This window comes from Armigeres subalbatus, chromosome 3 (genome assembly GCF_024139115.2).
Source record: "Armigeres subalbatus isolate Guangzhou_Male chromosome 3, GZ_Asu_2, whole genome shotgun sequence".
Classification (NCBI taxonomy): Eukaryota; Metazoa; Arthropoda; class Insecta; order Diptera; family Culicidae; genus Armigeres; species Armigeres subalbatus.
This window is the reverse complement of record NC_085141.1, coordinates 136,738,903-136,754,554: the sequence shown is the minus strand read 5'-3', so window position 1 is coordinate 136,754,554 and position 15,652 is coordinate 136,738,903. Positions and strand designations below refer to the sequence as shown.

The window sequence follows — 15,652 nt, the reverse complement described above, 5'->3', positions numbered from 1 at the left end:
TCTAAGACTCCTGGAAGGAGGCTTCCAAGCCTCTTGAAAGGAGGCTTCCAAGCCTCTTGAAAGGAGGCTTCAAAGCCTCTTGAAAGGAGGCTTCCAAGCCTCTTGAAAGGAGGCTTCAAAGCCTCTTGAAAGGAGGCTTCCAAGCCTCTTACAAGGAGGCTTCCAAGCCTCTTGGAAGGAGGCTTCCAAGCCTCTTGAAAGGAGGCTTCCAAGCCTCTTGGAAGAAGGCTTCCAAACCTCTTGGAAGAAGGCTTCCAAGCCTCTTGGAAGAAGGCTTCCAAACCTCTTGGAAGAAGGCTTCCAAGCCTTTTGGAAGAAGGCTTCCAAGCCTCTTGGAAGGAGGCTTCCTAGCATCTTGAACAGAGGCTTCCAAGCCTCTTGAAAGGAGGCTTCCAAGTCTCTTGAAATGAGGTTTCCAAGCCTCTTGAAAGGAGGCTTCCAAGACCCTTGAAAGGAGGCTTCCAAGCCTCTTAAAAGGAGGCTTCCAAGCCTCTTGGAAGAAGGCTTCCAAGCATCTTGGAAGAAGGCTTCCAAGCATCTTGGAAGAAGGCTTCCAAGCATCTTGGAAGAAGGCTTCCAAGCATCTTGGAAGAAGGCTTCCAAGCATCTTGGAAGAAGGCTTCCAAGCATCTTGGAAGAAGGCTTCCAAGCATCTTGGAAGAAGGCTTCCAAGCATCTTGGAAGAAGGCTTCCAAGCATCTTGGAAGAAGGCTTCCAAGCATCTTGGAAGAAGGCTTCCAAGCCTCTTGGAAGAAGGCTTCCAAGCCTCTTGGAAGAAGGCTTCCAAGCCTCTTGGAAGAAGGCTTCCAAGCCTCTTGGAAGGGGGCTTCCAAGCCTCTTGGAAGGGGCCTTCCAAGCCTCTTGAAAGGAGGCTTAAAAGCCTCTTAAAAGGAGGCTTAAAAGCCTCTTAAAAGGAGGCTTAAAAACCTCTTAAAAGGAGGCTTCCAAGCCTCTTAAAAGGAGGCTTAAAAGCCTCTTAAAAGGAGGCTTAAAAGCCTCTTAAAAGGAGGCTTCCAAGCCTCTTGGAAGAAGGCTTCCAAGCCTCTTGGAAGAAGGCTTCCAAGCCTCTTGGAAGAAGGCTTCCAAGCCTCTTGGAAGAAGGCTTCCAAGCCTCTTGGAAGAAGGCTTTCAAGCCTCTTGAAAGGGGGCTTCCAAGCCTCTTGAAAGGAGGCTTCCAAGCCTCTTGAGCCTCTTGAAAGGAGGCTTTCAAGCCTCATGAAAGGAGGCTTTCAAGCCTCTTGAAAGGGGGCTTCCAAGCCTTTTGGAAGAAGGCTTCCTAGCATCTTGAACAGAGGCTTCCAAGCCTCTTGAAAGGAGGCTTCCAAGTCTCTTGAAATGAGGTTTCTAAGCCTTGAATAGAGGTTTCCAAGCCTCTTGAAAGGAAGTTTCCAAGCCTCTTGAAAGGAGGCTTCCAAGTCCCTTGAAAGGAGGCTTCCAAGCATCTAGGAAGAAGGCTTCCAAGCCTCTTGGAAGAAGGCTTCCAAGCCTCTTGGAAGAAGGCTTCCAAGCCTCTTGGAAGAAGGCTTCCAAGCCTCTTGGAAGAAGGCTTCCAAGCCTCTTGGAAGAAGGCTTTCAAGCCTCTTGAAAGGGGGCTTCCAAGCCTCTTGAAAGGGGCCTTCCATGCCTCTTGAAATGAGGTTTCCAAGCCTCTTGAAAGGAGGCTTCCAAGTCCCTTGAAAGGAGGCTTCCAAGCCTCTTGGAAGAAGGCTTCCAAGCATCTAGGAAGAAGGCTTCCAAGCCTCTTGGAAGAAGGCTTCCAAGCCACTTGGAAGAAGGCTTCCAAGCCTCTTGGAAGAAGGCTTCCAAGCCTCTTGGAAGAAGGCTTCCAAGCCTCTTGGAAGAAGGCTTCCAAGCCTCTTGGAAGAAGGTTTCCAAGCCTCTTGGAAGAAGGCTTCCAAGCCTCTTGGAAGAAGGCTTCCAAGCCTCTTGGAAGAAGGCTTCCAAGCCTCTTGGAAGAAGGCTTCCAAGCCTCTTGGAAGAAGGCTTTCAAGCCTCTTGGAAGAAGGCTTCCAAGCCTCTTGGAAGAAGGCTTCCAAGCCTCTTGGAAGAAGGCTTCCAAGCCTCTTGGAAGAAGGCTTCCAAGCATCTTGGAAGATGGCTTCCAAGCATCTTGGAAGATGGCTTCCAAGCCTCTTGGAAGCCTCTTGAAAGGAGGCTTCCAAGCCTCTTGAGCCTCTTGAAAGGAGGCTTTCAAGCCTCTTGAAAGGAGGCTTTCAAGCCTCATGAAAGGAGGCTTTCAAGCCTCTTGAAAGGAGGTTTCCAAGACTCTTGAAAGGAGGTTTCCAAGACTCTTGAAAGGAGGCTTCCAAGCCTCTTGAAAGGAGGTTTCCAAGCCCCTTAAAAGGAGGCTTCCAAGTCCCTTGAAAGATGGCTTCCAAGCATCTTGAAAGGAGGCTTCCAAGCCTCTTGGAAGAAGACTTTCAAGCCTCTTGAAAGGAGGCTTCCAAGCCTCTTGAAAGGAGCCCTAGTAGCACAGTTCAGATCGATTTGGTTGCAGCAACTCTAATGTGACTGGATTTGGTCGCATATGAGTCACAGTGACTGATATGTGATAAGTGTGCTACTCGGGAGGCTTCCAAGCCTCTTAGAAGAAGGCTTCCAAGCCTCTTAGAAGAAGGCTTCCAAGCCTCTTGGAAAAGGCTTCCAAGCCTATTGGAAAAAGGCTTCCAAGCCTCTTGGAAAAAGGCTTCCAAGTCTCTTGGAAAAAGGCTTCCAAGCCTCTTGAAAGGAGGTTTCCAAGCCTCTTGAAAGAAGGCTTTCAAGTCCCTTGAAAGAAAGCTTCCAAGCCTCTTGAAAGAAGGCTTCCAAGCCTTTTAAAAGGAGGCTTCTAAGCCTTTTAGAAGAAGGCTTCCAAGCATCTTGGAAGAAGGCTTCCAAGCATCTTGGAAGAAGGCTTCCAAGCATCTTGGAAAAAGGCTTCCAAGCATCTTGGAAGAAATCTTCCAAGCATCTTGGAAGAAGGCTTCCAAGCATCTTGGAAGAAGGCTTCCAAGCCTCTTGGAAAAAGGCTTCCAAGCCTCTTGGGAGAAGGCTTCCAAGCCTCTTGGAAGAAGGCTTTCAAGCCTCTTGAAAGGGGGCTTCCAAGCCTCTTGAAAGGAGGCTTCCAAGCCTTTTGAAAGGAGGCTTGCAAGCCTCTTGAGCCTCTTGAAAGGAGGCTTTCAAGACTCATGAAAGGAGGTTTTCAAGCCTCTTAAAGGGGGCTTCCAAGCCTCTTGAAAGGTGGCTTCCAAGCCACTTGAAAGGAAGCTTCCAAGCCACTTGAAAGGAGGCTTCCAAGCCTCTTGAAAGGAGGCTTCCAAGCCTCTTGAAAGAAGGCTTCCAAGCCTCTTGAAAGGAGGCTTCCAAGCCTCTTGAAAGGAGGCTTCCAAGCCTCTTGAAAGGAGGCTTCCAAGCCTCTTGAAAGGAGGCTTCCAAGCCTCTTGAAAGGAGGCTTCCAAGCCTCTTGAAAGGAGGCTTCCAAGCCTCTTGAAAGGAGGCTTCCAAGCCTCTTGAAAGGAGGCTTCCAAGCCTCTTGAAAGGAGGCTTCCAAGCCTCTTGAAAGGAGGCTTCCAAGCCTCTTGAAGGAGGCTTCCAAGCCTCTTGAAAGGAGGCTTCCAAGCCTCTTGAAAGGAGGCTTCCAAGCCTCTTGAAAGGAGGCTTCCAAGCCTCTTGGAAGGAGGCTTCCAAGCCTCTTGCAAGAAGGCTTCCAAGCCTCTTGAAAGGAGGTTTCAGAGCCTCTTGAAAGAAGGTTTCCAAGCCTCTTGAAAGGAGGTTTCCTTTGAAAGTTTGCTTCCAAGCATCTTGAAAGGAGGCTTCCAAGCCTCTTGAAAGGAGGTTTCCAAGCTTCATGAAAGGAGGCTTTCAAGTCCCTTGAAAGAAGGCTTCCAAGCCTCTTGGAAGAAGGCTTCCAAGCCTCTTGGAAGAAGGCTTCCAAGCCTCTTGGAAGAAGGCTTCCAAGCCTCTTGGAAGAAGGCTTCCAAGCCTCTTGGAAGAAGGCTTCCAAGCCTCTTGGAAGAAGGCTTCCAAGCCTCTTGGAAGAAGGCTTCCAAGCCTCTTAGAATAAGGCTTCCAAGCCTCTTGGAAGAAAGCTTCCAAGCCTCTTGAAAGAAGGCTTCCAAGCCTCTTGGAAGAAAGCTTCCAAGCCTCTTGAAAGAAGGCTTCCAAGCCTCTTGGAAGAAGGCTTCCAAGCCTCTTGGAAGAAGGCTTCCAAGCCTCTTAGAAGAAGGCTTCCAAGCCTCTTGGAAGAAAGCTTCCAAGCCTCTTGAAAGAAGGCTTCCAAGCCTCTTGGAAGAAAGCTTCCAAGCCTCTTGAAAGAAGGCTTCCAAGCCTCTTGGAAGAAGGCTTCCAAGCCTCTTGGAAGAAGGCTTCCAAGCCTCTTGGAAGAAGGTTTCCAAGCCTCTTGGAAGAAGGCTTCCAAGCCTCTTGGAAGAAGGCTTCCAAGCCTCTTGGAAGAAGGCTTTCAAGCCTCTTGGAAGAAGGCTTTCAAGCCTCTTGGAAGAAGGCTTTCAAGCCTCTTGGAAGAAGGCTTCCAAGCCTCTTGGAAGAAGGCTTCCAAGCCTCTTGGAAGAAGGCTTCCAAGCCTCTTGGAAGAAGGCTTCCAAGCCTCTTGGAAGAAGGCTTCCAAGCATCTTGGAAGAAGGCTTCCAAGCCTCTTGGAAGAAGGCTTCCAAGCCTCTTGGAAGAAGGCTTTCAAGCCTATTGGAAGAAGGCTTCCAAGACTCTTGGAAGAAGGCTTTCAAGCCTCTTGAAAGGAGGCTTCCAAGCCTCTTGAGCCTCTTGAAAGGAGGCTTTCAAGCCTCTTGGAAGAAGGCTTCCAAGCCTCTTGGAAGAAGGCTTTCAAGCCTCTTGAAAGGGGGTTTCCAAGACTCTTGAAAGGAGGTTTCCAAGACTCTTGAAAGGAGGCTTCCAAGCCTCTTGAAAGGAGGTTTCCAAGCCCCTTAAAAGGAGGCTTCCAAGTCCCTTGAAAGATGGCTTCCAAGCATCTTGAAAGGAGGCTTCCAAGCCTCTTGGAAGAAGACTTTCAAGCCTCTTGAAAGGAGGCTTCCAAGCCTCTTGAAAGGAGCCCTAGTAGCACAGTTCAGATCGATTTGGTTGCAGCAACTCTAATGTGACTGGATTTGGTCGCATATGAGTCACAGTGACTGATATGTGATAAGTGTGCTACTCGGGAGGCTTCCAAGCCTCTTAGAAGAAGGCTTCCAAGCCTCTTAGAAGAAGGCTTCCAAGCCTCTTGGAAAAGGCTTCCAAGCCTATTGGAAAAAGGCTTCCAAGCCTCTTGGAAAAAGGCTTCCAAGTCTCTTGGAAAAAGGCTTCCAAGCCTCTTGAAAGGAGGTTTCCAAGCCTCTTGAAAGGAGGCTTCCGAGCCTCTTGAAAGGAGGTTTCCAAGCCTCTTGAAAGGATGCTTTCAAGTCCCTTGAAAGAAGGCTTCCAAGCCTCTTGAAAGAAGGCTTCCAAGCCTTTTAAAAGGAGGCTTCTAAGCCTTTTAGAAGAAGGCTTCCAAGCATCTTGGAAGAAGGCTTCCAAGCATCTTGGAAGAAGGCTTCCAAGCATCTTGGAAGAAGGCTTCCAAGCATCTTGGAAGAAGGCTTCCAAGCATCTTGGAAGAAGGCTTCCAAGCATCTTGGAAGAAAGCTTCCAAGCATCTTGGAAGAAGGCTTCCAAGCATCTTGGAAGAAGGCTTCCAAGCCTCTTGGAAAAAGGCTTCCAAGCCTCTTGGGAGAAGGATTTCAAGCCTCTTAGAAGAAGGCTTTCAAGCCTCTTGAAAGGGGGCTTCCAAGCCTCTTGAAAGGAGGCTTCCAAGCCTCTTGAAAGGAGGCTTCCAAGCCTCTTGAAAGGAGGCTTCCAAGCCTCTTGAGCCTCAAGGAGGCTTTCAAGACTCATGAAAGGAGGTTTTCAAGCCTCTTAAAGGGGGCTTCCAAGCCTCTTGAAAGGTGGCTTCCAAGCCACTTGAAAGGAAGCTTCCAAGCCACTTGAAAGGAGGCTTCCAAGCCTCTTGAAAGGAGGCTTCCAAGCCTCTTGAAAGAAGGCTTCCAAGCCTCTTGAAAGGAGGCTTCCAAGCCTCTTGAAAGGAGGCTTCCAAGCCTCTTGAAAGGAGGCTTCCAAGCCTCTTGAAAGGAGGCTTCCAAGCCTCTTGAAAGGAGGCTTCCAAGCCTCTTGAAAGGAGGCTTCCAAGCCTCTTGAAAGGAGGCTTCCAAGCCTCTTGCAAGAAGGCTTCCAAGCCTCTTGAAAGGAGGTTTCCAAGCCTCTTGAAAGGAGGTTTCCAAGCCTCTTGAAAGGAGGTTTCCTTTGAAAGTTTGCTTCCAAGCATCTTGAAAGGAGGCTTCCAAGCCTCTTGAAAGGAGGTTTCCAAGCTTCATGAAAGGGGGCTTTCAAGTCCCTTGAAAGAAGGCTTCCAAGCCTCTTGGAAGAAGGCTTCCAAGCCTCTTGGAAGAAGGCTTCCAAGCCTCTTGGAAGAAGGCTTCCAAGCCTCTTGGAAGAAGGCTTCCAAGCCTCTTGGAAGAAGGCTTCCAAGCCTCTTGGAAGAAGGCTTCCAAGCCTCTTGGAAGAAGGCTTCCAAGCCTCTTGGAAGAAGGCTTCCAAGCCTCTTGGAAGAAAGCTTCCAAGCCTCTTGAAAGAAGGCTTCCAAGCCTCTTGGAAGAAAGCTTCCAAGCCTCTTGAAAAAAGGCTTCCAAGCCTCTTGGAAGAAGGCTTCCAGGCCTCCTGGAAGAAGGCTTCCAAGCCTCTTGGAAGAAGGCCTTCCAAGCCTCTTGAAATGAGGCTTCCAAGCCTCTTGAAAGGAAGCTCCCAAGCCTCTTGAAAGGAAGCTTCCAAGCCTCTTGAAAGGAGGCTTCCAAGCCTCTTGAAAGGAGGCTTCCAAGCCTATTGAAAGGAGGCTTCCAAGCCTCTTGAAAGGAGGCTTAAAAGCCTCTTAAAATAGGGCTTCCAAGCCTCTTAAAAGGAGGCTTCCAAGCTTCTTGAAAGGAGGCTTCCAAGCCTCTTGAAAGGAGGCTTCCAAGCCTCTTGAAAGGAGGCTTCCAAGGCTCTTGAAAGGAGGCTTCCAAGCCTCTTGAAAGGAAGCTTCCAAGCCTCTCGAAACGAAGTTTCCAACCCTCTTGAAAGGAGGCTTCCAAGCCTCTTAAAATAGGGCTTCCAAGCCTCTTAAAAGGAGGCTTCCAAGCTTCTTGAAAGGAGGCTTCCAAGCCTTTTGAAATGAGGCTTCCAAGCCTCTTGAAAGGAGGTTTCCAAGCATCTTGAAAGGAGGTTTCCAAGCCTCTTGAAAGGAGGCTTCCAAGCCTCTTGAAAGAAGGCTTCCAAGTCTCTTGGAAGAAGGCTTCCGATCCTCTTGGAAGAAGGCTTCGGATCCTCTTGGAAGAAGGCTTCCAAGCCTCTTGGAAGAAGGCTTCCAAGCCTCTTGGAAGAAGGCTTCCAAGCCTCTTGGAAGAAGGCTTCCAAGCCTCTTGAAAGGAGGCTTCCAAGCCTCTTGAAAGGAGGCTTCCAAGCCAAGCCTCCAAGCCTCTTGAAAGGAGGCTTCCAAGCATCTTGAAAGGAGGTTTCCAAGCCTCTTGAAAGGAAGCTTCCAAGCCTCTGGAAAGGAGGCTTCCAAGCCTCTTGGAAGGAGGTTTCCAAGCCTCTTGAAAGAAGGCTTCCAAGCCTTATGAAAGGAGGCTTTCAAGTCCCTTGAAAGAAGGCTTCCAAGCCTCTTGGAAGAAGGCTTCCAAGCCTTTGGAAAAAGGCTTCCAAGCCTCTTGAAAGAAGGCTTCCAAGCCTCTTGGAAGAAGGCTTCCAAGCCTCTTGGAAGAAGGCTTCCAAGCCTCTCGGAAGAAGGCTTTCAAGCCTCTTGGAATAAGGCTTCCAAGCCTCTTGAAAGAAGGCTTCCAAGCCTCTTGGAAGAAGGCTTCCAAGCCTCTTGGAAAAAGGCTTCCAAGCCTCTTGGAGAAGGGCTTCCAAGCATCTTGAAAGGAGGCTTCCAAGGAAAAAGGCTTCCAAGCCTCTTGGAAAAAGGCTTCCAAGCCTCTTGGAAAAAGGCTTCCAAGTCTCTTGGAAAAGGGCTTCCAAGCATCTTGAAAGGAGGCTTCCAAGCCTCTTGGAAGAAGGCTTCCAAGCCTGTTGAAAGGTTGCTTCCAAGCCTCTTGGAAAAAGGCTTCCAAGCCTCTTGGAAAAAGGCTTCCAAGTCTCTTAGAAAAAGGCTTCCAAGCCTTTTGAAAGGAGGTTTCCAAGCCTCTTGAAAGGAGGCTTCCAAGCCTTTTGAAAGGAGGTTTCTAAGCCTCTTGAAAGGAGGCTTCCAAGTCCCTTGAAAGAAGGCTTCCAAGCATCTTTAAAGGAGGCTTCCAAGCCTCTTAAAAAAAGGCTTCCAAGCCTCTTGGAAGAAGGCTTCCATGCCTCTTGGAAGAAGGCTTCCATGCCTCTTGGAAGAAGGCTTCCAAGCCTCTTGGAAGAAGGCTTCCAAGCCTCTTGGAAGGAGGCTTCCAAGCCTCTTGGAAGGAGGCTTCCAAGCCTCTTGGAAGGAGGCTTCCAAGCCTCTTGGAAGGAGGCTTCCAAGCCTCTTGGAAGGAGGCTTCCAAGCCTCTTGGAAGGAGGTTTCCAAGCCTGTTAAAAGGAATCTTCCAAACGTCTTGAAAGGAAGCTTCCAAGCCTCATGAAAGGATGCTTCCAAGCCTCTTGAAAGGAGGCTTCCAAGCCTCTTGAAAGGAGGCTTCCAAGCCTCTTGAAAGGAGGCTTTTAAGCATCTTGAAAGGAGGCTTCCAAGCCTCTTAAAGGAGGCTTCCAAGCCTCTTGAAAGGAGACTTCCAAGCCTCTTCAAGGAGGCTTCCATGCCTCTTGAAAGCAGGCTTCCAAGCCTCTTGAAAGGAGGCTTCCAAGCCCTTTGAAAGGAGGATTCCACAGTGCGTGCTGCATGGAGATCGTGAACTGGTTGCTTCCGACTGGAAGGTCCGGTAGGGCTGTGCAAGATACTGGAATCTACTTTCAAAATCGAGCATTGATCTACGAGACAGACAAGGGCTTGGATAGCGCCCCCATCATGACAGGTGTTCCGCAGGGATCAATTCTGGGTCAATTACTTTGGAACGTGATGTATGATGGCGTGCTGAGGTTAAAGCTCCCACCAGTCAAGTTAGTGGGATTCGCCGATGACGTTACCATGACTGCGTACGGAGAGTCCCTCGAGGAGGTCGAATTGACTGCAACCTACTCGATCAGCCTAGTAGTAGAATGGTTGCGCACTAAGAAGCTACAGTTGGCGCATCATAAAACGGAGACGATAGTCGTCAACAACCGGGCAATTAGAGTCGGTTGAGCTTCGAAAGTCATGTCGACTACTCCTGCAAGCGCCCGATGAAGACGGTAGCGGCACTATCGAGAATGATGGCGAACGGCTCTGGGGTGTGCTCCAGCAAACGCTACTGGCAAGCGTGGTGGCTTCATACTACGATAATGAGGTTCAGTCTGGGTGTCGCGATCAGCGCAAACTGCAACGTGCGAAAGCTGGAGAGAGTACTCCTAGGATAATGTGCCTGAGTGTCATCAGCGCATATCGTGCAATCGCAGGTAAGATACCTATCAAACAGGTGGTGGCGGAAGACGCTACGCCCTCAGGGGCACCGGTAATGCTCGATGGAATATCAAGGCAATGGAAGCTAAATGGCAGATCTCTATGGAAGTTCTAAGGGTACTTATGGAAACTATGAAGAATTTTCTTCTGAAGTTTAGAAGAATTTATTTTGGAAAATTAAAAAAAAAAGCTATTTCTGGAATTTGATTTATACATGCACAATAGGGTGGCTCAGATTAGTATGGGAAAAACTTTTTTCAACTTTTTCGATGGGCCGCCCTCTCATTCGGTTCTGTTTGATGCTCTGATGCTCTGGACAAAATTTCAGCCAAATCGGTCAACGTTTGGGCGGTGCTAAACTCGTTGGAAGTTTATATGCAAAAATGTATGCAGAAACATCCAAAAACCTCTTGAAAGGAGGTTTCCAAGCTTCATGAAAGGGGGCTTTCAAGTCCCTTGAAAGAAGGCTTCCAAGCCTCTTGGAAGAAGGCTTCCAAGCCTCTTGGAAGAAGGCTTCCAAGCCTCTTGGAAGAAGGCTTCCAAGCCTCTTGGAAGAAGGCTTCCAAGCCTCTTGGAAGAAGGCTTCCAAGCCTCTTGGAAGAAGGCTTCCAAGCCTCTTGGAAGAAGGCTTCCAAGCCTCTTAGAAGAAGGCTTCCAAGCCTCTTGGAAGAAAGCTTCCAAGCCTCTTGAAAGAAGGCTTCCAAGCCTCTTGGAAGAAAGCTTCCAAGCCTCTTGAAAAAAGGCTTCCAAGCCTCTTGGAAGAAGGCTTCCAGGCCTCCTGGAAGAAGGCTTCCAAGCCTCTTGGAAGAAGGCCTTCCAAGCCTCTTGAAATGAGGCTTCCAAGCCTCTTGAAAGGAAGCTCCCAAGCCTCTTGAAAGGAAGCTTCCAAGCCTCTTGAAAGGAGGCTTCCAAGCCTCTTGAAAGGAGGCTTCCAAGCCTATTGAAAGGAGGCTTCCAAGCCTCTTGAAAGGAGGCTTAAAAGCCTCTTAAAATAGGGCTTCCAAGCCTCTTAAAAGGAGGCTTCCAAGCTTCTTGAAAGGAGGCTTCCAAGCCTCTTGAAAGGAGGCTTCCAAGCCTCTTGAAAGGAGGCTTCCAAGGCTCTTGAAAGGAGGCTTCCAAGCCTCTTGAAAGGAAGCTTCCAAGCCTCTCGAAACGAAGTTTCCAACCCTCTTGAAAGGAGGCTTCCAAGCCTCTTAAAATAGGGCTTCCAAGCCTCTTAAAAGGAGGCTTCCAAGCTTCTTGAAAGGAGGCTTCCAAGCCTTTTGAAATGAGGCTTCCAAGCCTCTTGAAAGGAGGTTTCCAAGCCTCTTGAAAGGAGGTTTCCAAGCCTCTTGAAAGGAGGCTTCCAAGTCCCTTGAAAGGAGGCTTCCAAGCCTCTTGGAAGAAGGCTTCCGATCCTCTTGGAAGAAGGCTGGATCCTCTTGGAAGAAAGCTTCCTAGCCTCTTGGAAGAAGGCTTCCTAGCCTCTTGGAAGAAGGCTTCCCAGCCTCTTGGAAGAAGGCTTCCAAGCCTCTTGAAAGGAGGCTTCCAAGCCTCTTGAAAGGAGGCTTCCAAGCCAAGCCTCCAAGCCTCTTGAAAGGAGGCTTCCAAGCATCTTGAAAGGAGGTTTCCAAGCCTCTTGAAAGGAAGCTTCCAAGCCTCTGGAAAGGAGGCTTCCAAGCCTCTTGGAAGGAGGTTTCCAAGCCTCTTGAAAGGAGGCTTCCAAGCCTTATGAAAGGAGGCTTTCAAGTCCCTTGAAAGAAGGCTTCCAAGCCTCTTGGAAGAAGGCTTCCAAGCCTTTGGAAAAAGGCTTCCAAGCCTCTTGAAAGAAGGCTTCCAAGCCTCTTGGAAGAGGTCTTCAAGCCTCTTGGAAGAGGCCTTCTAAGCCTCTTGGAAGAAGGCCTTCCAAGCTTCTTGGAAAACGGTTTCCAAGCCTCTTGGAAAACGACTTCCAAGCCTTTTAGAAGAGGCCTTTCAAGCATCTTGGAAAAGGCTTTCTAAGCCTCTTAGAAGGGCTTCCAAGCATCTTGAAAGGAGGCTTCCAAGGAAGAAGGCTTCCAAGCCTCTTGGAAAAAGGCTTCCAAGCCTCTTGGAAAAAGGCTTCCAAGCCTCTTGGAAAAGGGCTTCCAAGCATCTTGAAAGGAGGCTTCCAAGCCTCTTGGAATGAGGCTTCCAAGCCTCTTGAAAGGAAGCTCCCAAGCCTCTTGAAAGGAAGCTTCCAAGCCTCTTGGAAGAAGGCTTCCAAGCCTCTTGGAAGAAGGCCTTCCAAGCCTCTTGAAAGGAGGCTTAAAAGCCTCTTAAAATAGGGCTTCCAAGCTTCTTGAAAGGAGGTTTCCAAGCCTCTTGAAAGGAGGCTTCCAAGTCCCTTGAAAGAAGGCTTCCAAGCATCTCTGAAGGAGGCTTCCAAGCCTTTTAAAAGGAGGCTTCCAAGCCTCATGGAAGAAGGCTTCCAAGCCTCTTGGAAGAAGGCTTCCAAGCCTCTTGGAAGAAGGCTTCCAAGCCTCTTGGAAGAAGGCTTCCAAGCCTCTTGAAAGGAGGCTTCCAAGCCTCTTGAAAGGAGGCTTCCAAGCCTCTTGGAAGGAGGCTTCCAAGCCTCTTGGAAGGAGGCTTCCAAGCCTCTTGGAAGGAGGCTTCCAAGCCTCTTGGAAGGAGGCTTCCAAGCCTGTTAAAAGGAATCTTCCAAACGTCTTGAAAGGAAGCTTCCAAGCCTCATGAAAGGATGCTTCCAAGCCTCTTGAAAGGAGGCTTCCAAGCCTCTTGAAAGGAGGCTTCCAAGCCTCTTGAAAGGAGGCTTTTAAGCATCTTGAAAGGAGGCTTCCAAGCCTCTTAAAGGAGGCTTCCAAGCCTCTTGAAAGGAGACTTCCAAGCCTCTTCAAGGAGGCTTCCAAGCCTCTTAAAGGAGGCTTCCAAGCCTCTTGAAAGGAGGCTTCCAAGCCATTTGAAAGGAGGATTCCACAGTGCGTGCTGCATGGAGATCGTGAACTGGTTGCTTCCGACTGGAAGTACCGGTAGGGCTGTACAAGATTCTGGAAGCTACTTTCAAAATCGAGCATTGATCTACGAGACAGACAAGGGCTTGGATAGCGCCCCCATCATGACAGGTGTTCCGCAGGGATCAATTCTGGGTCAATTACTTTGGAACGTGATGTATGATGGCGTGCTGAGGTTAAAGCTCCCACCAGTCAAGTTAGTGGGATTCGCCGATGACGTTACCATGACTGCGTACGGAGAGTCCCTCGAGGAGGTCGAATTGACTGCAACCTACTCGATCAGCCTAGTAGTAGAATGGTTGCGCACTAAGAAGCTACAGTTGGCGCATCATAAAACGGAGACGATAGTCGTCAACAACCGGGCAATTAGAGTCGGTTGAGCTTCGAAAGTCATGTCGACTACCCCTGCAAGCGCCCGATGAAGACGATAGCGGCACTATCGAGAATGATGGCGAACGGCTCTGGGGTGTGCTCCAGCAAACGCTACTGGCAAGCGTGGTGGCTTCATACTACGATAATGAGGTTCAGTCTGGGTGTCGCGATCAGCGCAAACTGCAACGATGCAAAGCTGGAGAGTACTCCTAGGATAATGTGCCTGAGTGTCATCAGCGCATATCGTGCAATCGCAGGTAAGATACCTATCAAACAGGTGGTGGCGGAAGACGCTACGACCTCAAGGGCACCGGTAATGCTCGATGGAATATCAAGGCAATGGAAGCTAAATGGCAGATCTCTATGAAAGTTCTGAGGGTCCTTATGGAAACTCTGCAGAATTTTCTTTTGAAGTTTAGAAGAATTTATTTTGGAAAATTAGAAAAAAAAAGCCTACGTCTGGAATTTGATTTATACATGCACAATAGGGTGGCTCAGATTAGTATGGGAAAAACTTTTTTCAACTTTTTCGATGGGCCGCCCTCTCATTCGGTTCTGTTTGATGCTCTGATGCTCTGGACAAAATTTCAGCCAAATCGGTCAACGTTTGGGCGGTGCTAAACTCGTTGGAAGTTTATATGCAAAAATGTATGCAGAAACATCCAAAAACAGTGATTTGCAGTTAGACGGCACAACTTACGATGAAGAACTATGATACTCATTCAGATCTTGGAGAATTTAATACAGAATGTTATGCTGAAAACCGCGAGAAGATTAGAGTTTGCCCGGCTAAGTTATTAGCATTTTTCTGAAGTGAGGTTTGAGCAAATTTCGTTTCTTTTACCTTTGAAAAGAAATAAATTCACCCCTACAACACTCCAGTAAAATGCTAATATCTTTGCCTAATAAGCTCTAATCTTCTCGCGGTTTTCAGCATAACATTCTGTATTTAATTCTACAAGAACTGAATGAGTATCATGATCCTTGATCGTAAATTGTGCCGTTCAACTGCAAATCACTGTTTTTGGATGTTTCTGCATACATTTTTCCATATAAACTTCCAACGAGTTTAGCACCGCCCAAACTTTGACCGATTTGGCTGACATTTTGTCCAGAGCATCAGGGCATCAAATAGAACCGAATAAGAGGACGGCCCATCAAGAAATTTGAAAAAGTGTTTTTTGAGCCACCCTAATGCACAACATGGCCGTTTGACAGAAGGCCACTAGGTCGAAAGTTTTTTGTTGGAATATACCATTTGACCGAACAGACCAATAGACCGAAATTCATTTGGTCGAAAGGGTCATTTTACGGAAATCGTAATTTGGCCGAAAAGGGACGAAAGGGCCATTTGACCAAAATGGTCATTCGACCGAAAGGGTCATTGGGCCGAAAAGGTCATTTGGCTGAATAGAACATTTGGCCGAAAGGGTCATTTGGCCGAATAGGACATTTGGCCCAATAGGACATTTGGCCCAATAGGACATTTGACACAATAGGACTTTTGACCGAACATGTCGTTTGAAAACTGAGAAATGAGGAATGAGAAGTGAGACGTCTCACTACTCTGATCCTTTCGCAATCTATTTAAAACCGCAAGAAAAAGGTAATATAAATTACCGAAACCGTCACTTTAGAAGTTATGGTAATGTGACCAGCAAGCGTCCTGCGAAACGCGGGACGCCTATCTGGATTGCGTCACTGGCTTGAAAATGGTTCCTCCAAAGGTGCATTTCGCATAGATTTTGGCCCAAAAAAATGAAAAAATATAGCCACCATAGCAAATTTGGACGATGTACGTCACGCCAAAACACACACACTCTATCCACATTCAAAGCTAAATATAAAAATCTCTTTTCTGAATAACAAATGACAAATCCCTTGAAATCCAATCGCACTCACTTGCAATAGTACAGCCTGCCATCCTTGGCAGTGTGCGCCGTCCAGCCCTCCTTCAGCGTTTCCTGCAGCGACTCCAGATACCGGTTGACATCCTGAATCGGTGGCGTTGACGACGCACTGGACGACGAGGTCAGCGATGACGGTTGCTGGCTGGAGAGAAGATTCACCGGCAGTTGAGCTTGCTGCTGGACCGAGGCCGTTGTCGCGGTTGCCGCCGCCGCCGTCGTCGTCGTCGCTGTCGTCGTAATCGTTGGGGGTGATTGGGAGGGCTGCTGCTGGGATTGCTGGTCAGCACTGAGCGTAGGCCCAGGCTGCTGAAGCATCGTAGCTCACTCAATGGCACCGTGGTGTGAAATCTGCAAGAAAGAGGAATGGAAGGATGAAGGAGATTAGATTTTTTTTTATCAATGGCAGTTGGCAGAAATTCAAAAAGAGAAATTAGTTGCTGTAGCTATGTGGAAGTTCGTTATCGGCTATGACAATTTGAGTAAGGGGGAAATGAGAACAAGAAAACTTTCAATAGCAGTGTCACGAAAAATCCTCTCGAAAAGCTCCGTAGTACATGTACATACCGAATTATGCAAATTTTGCCAGACAGGGCACCGGGTTGTAGCAGTTTGTAGCCGGAAGAGCATCTTTTGTATCTTTTTGCTACTTTTTATCCTGTTGAGGCACTATCGCAAGTCCCAACTGTCCGGAGCTGTGTTCTTCCCGGAACTCCAGCCCAGTCAAAGATTCAGTGCCATTATTGTGGTATGCGGTTTAAGTATAATCGGATAAAAAAGGCCAAAACTGTCTCGGCAACTTTTGTAGCAACCAACAGTCCACTCTTGCAGGCAGGCAGGAATGGGAAGGGATTTGGTCGAACCCGGAATGAGTGTACACTCGAAATGTCTGTTAC

General features: G+C 48.4%; 1 protein-coding gene across 5 annotated transcripts in view; it reads right to left on the bottom strand.

The window, feature by feature from the left end:
• Positions 1-15,652, bottom strand: part of LOC134220370 (uncharacterized) — a 1,038,156-nt gene that overhangs the window by 422,241 nt on the left and 600,263 nt on the right. For all 5 annotated transcript variants that reach the window (XR_009981878.1, XM_062699412.1, XM_062699413.1 and 2 more), the window contains one exon: positions 14,752-15,107. Coding sequence is in view for 4 of the 5 variants with exons in the window: in XM_062699412.1 (XP_062555396.1) it covers positions 14,752-15,074 (323 nt within the window). In the remaining variant the exon portion in view is untranslated. The remainder of the gene's footprint in view (positions 1-14,751; positions 15,108-15,652) is intronic.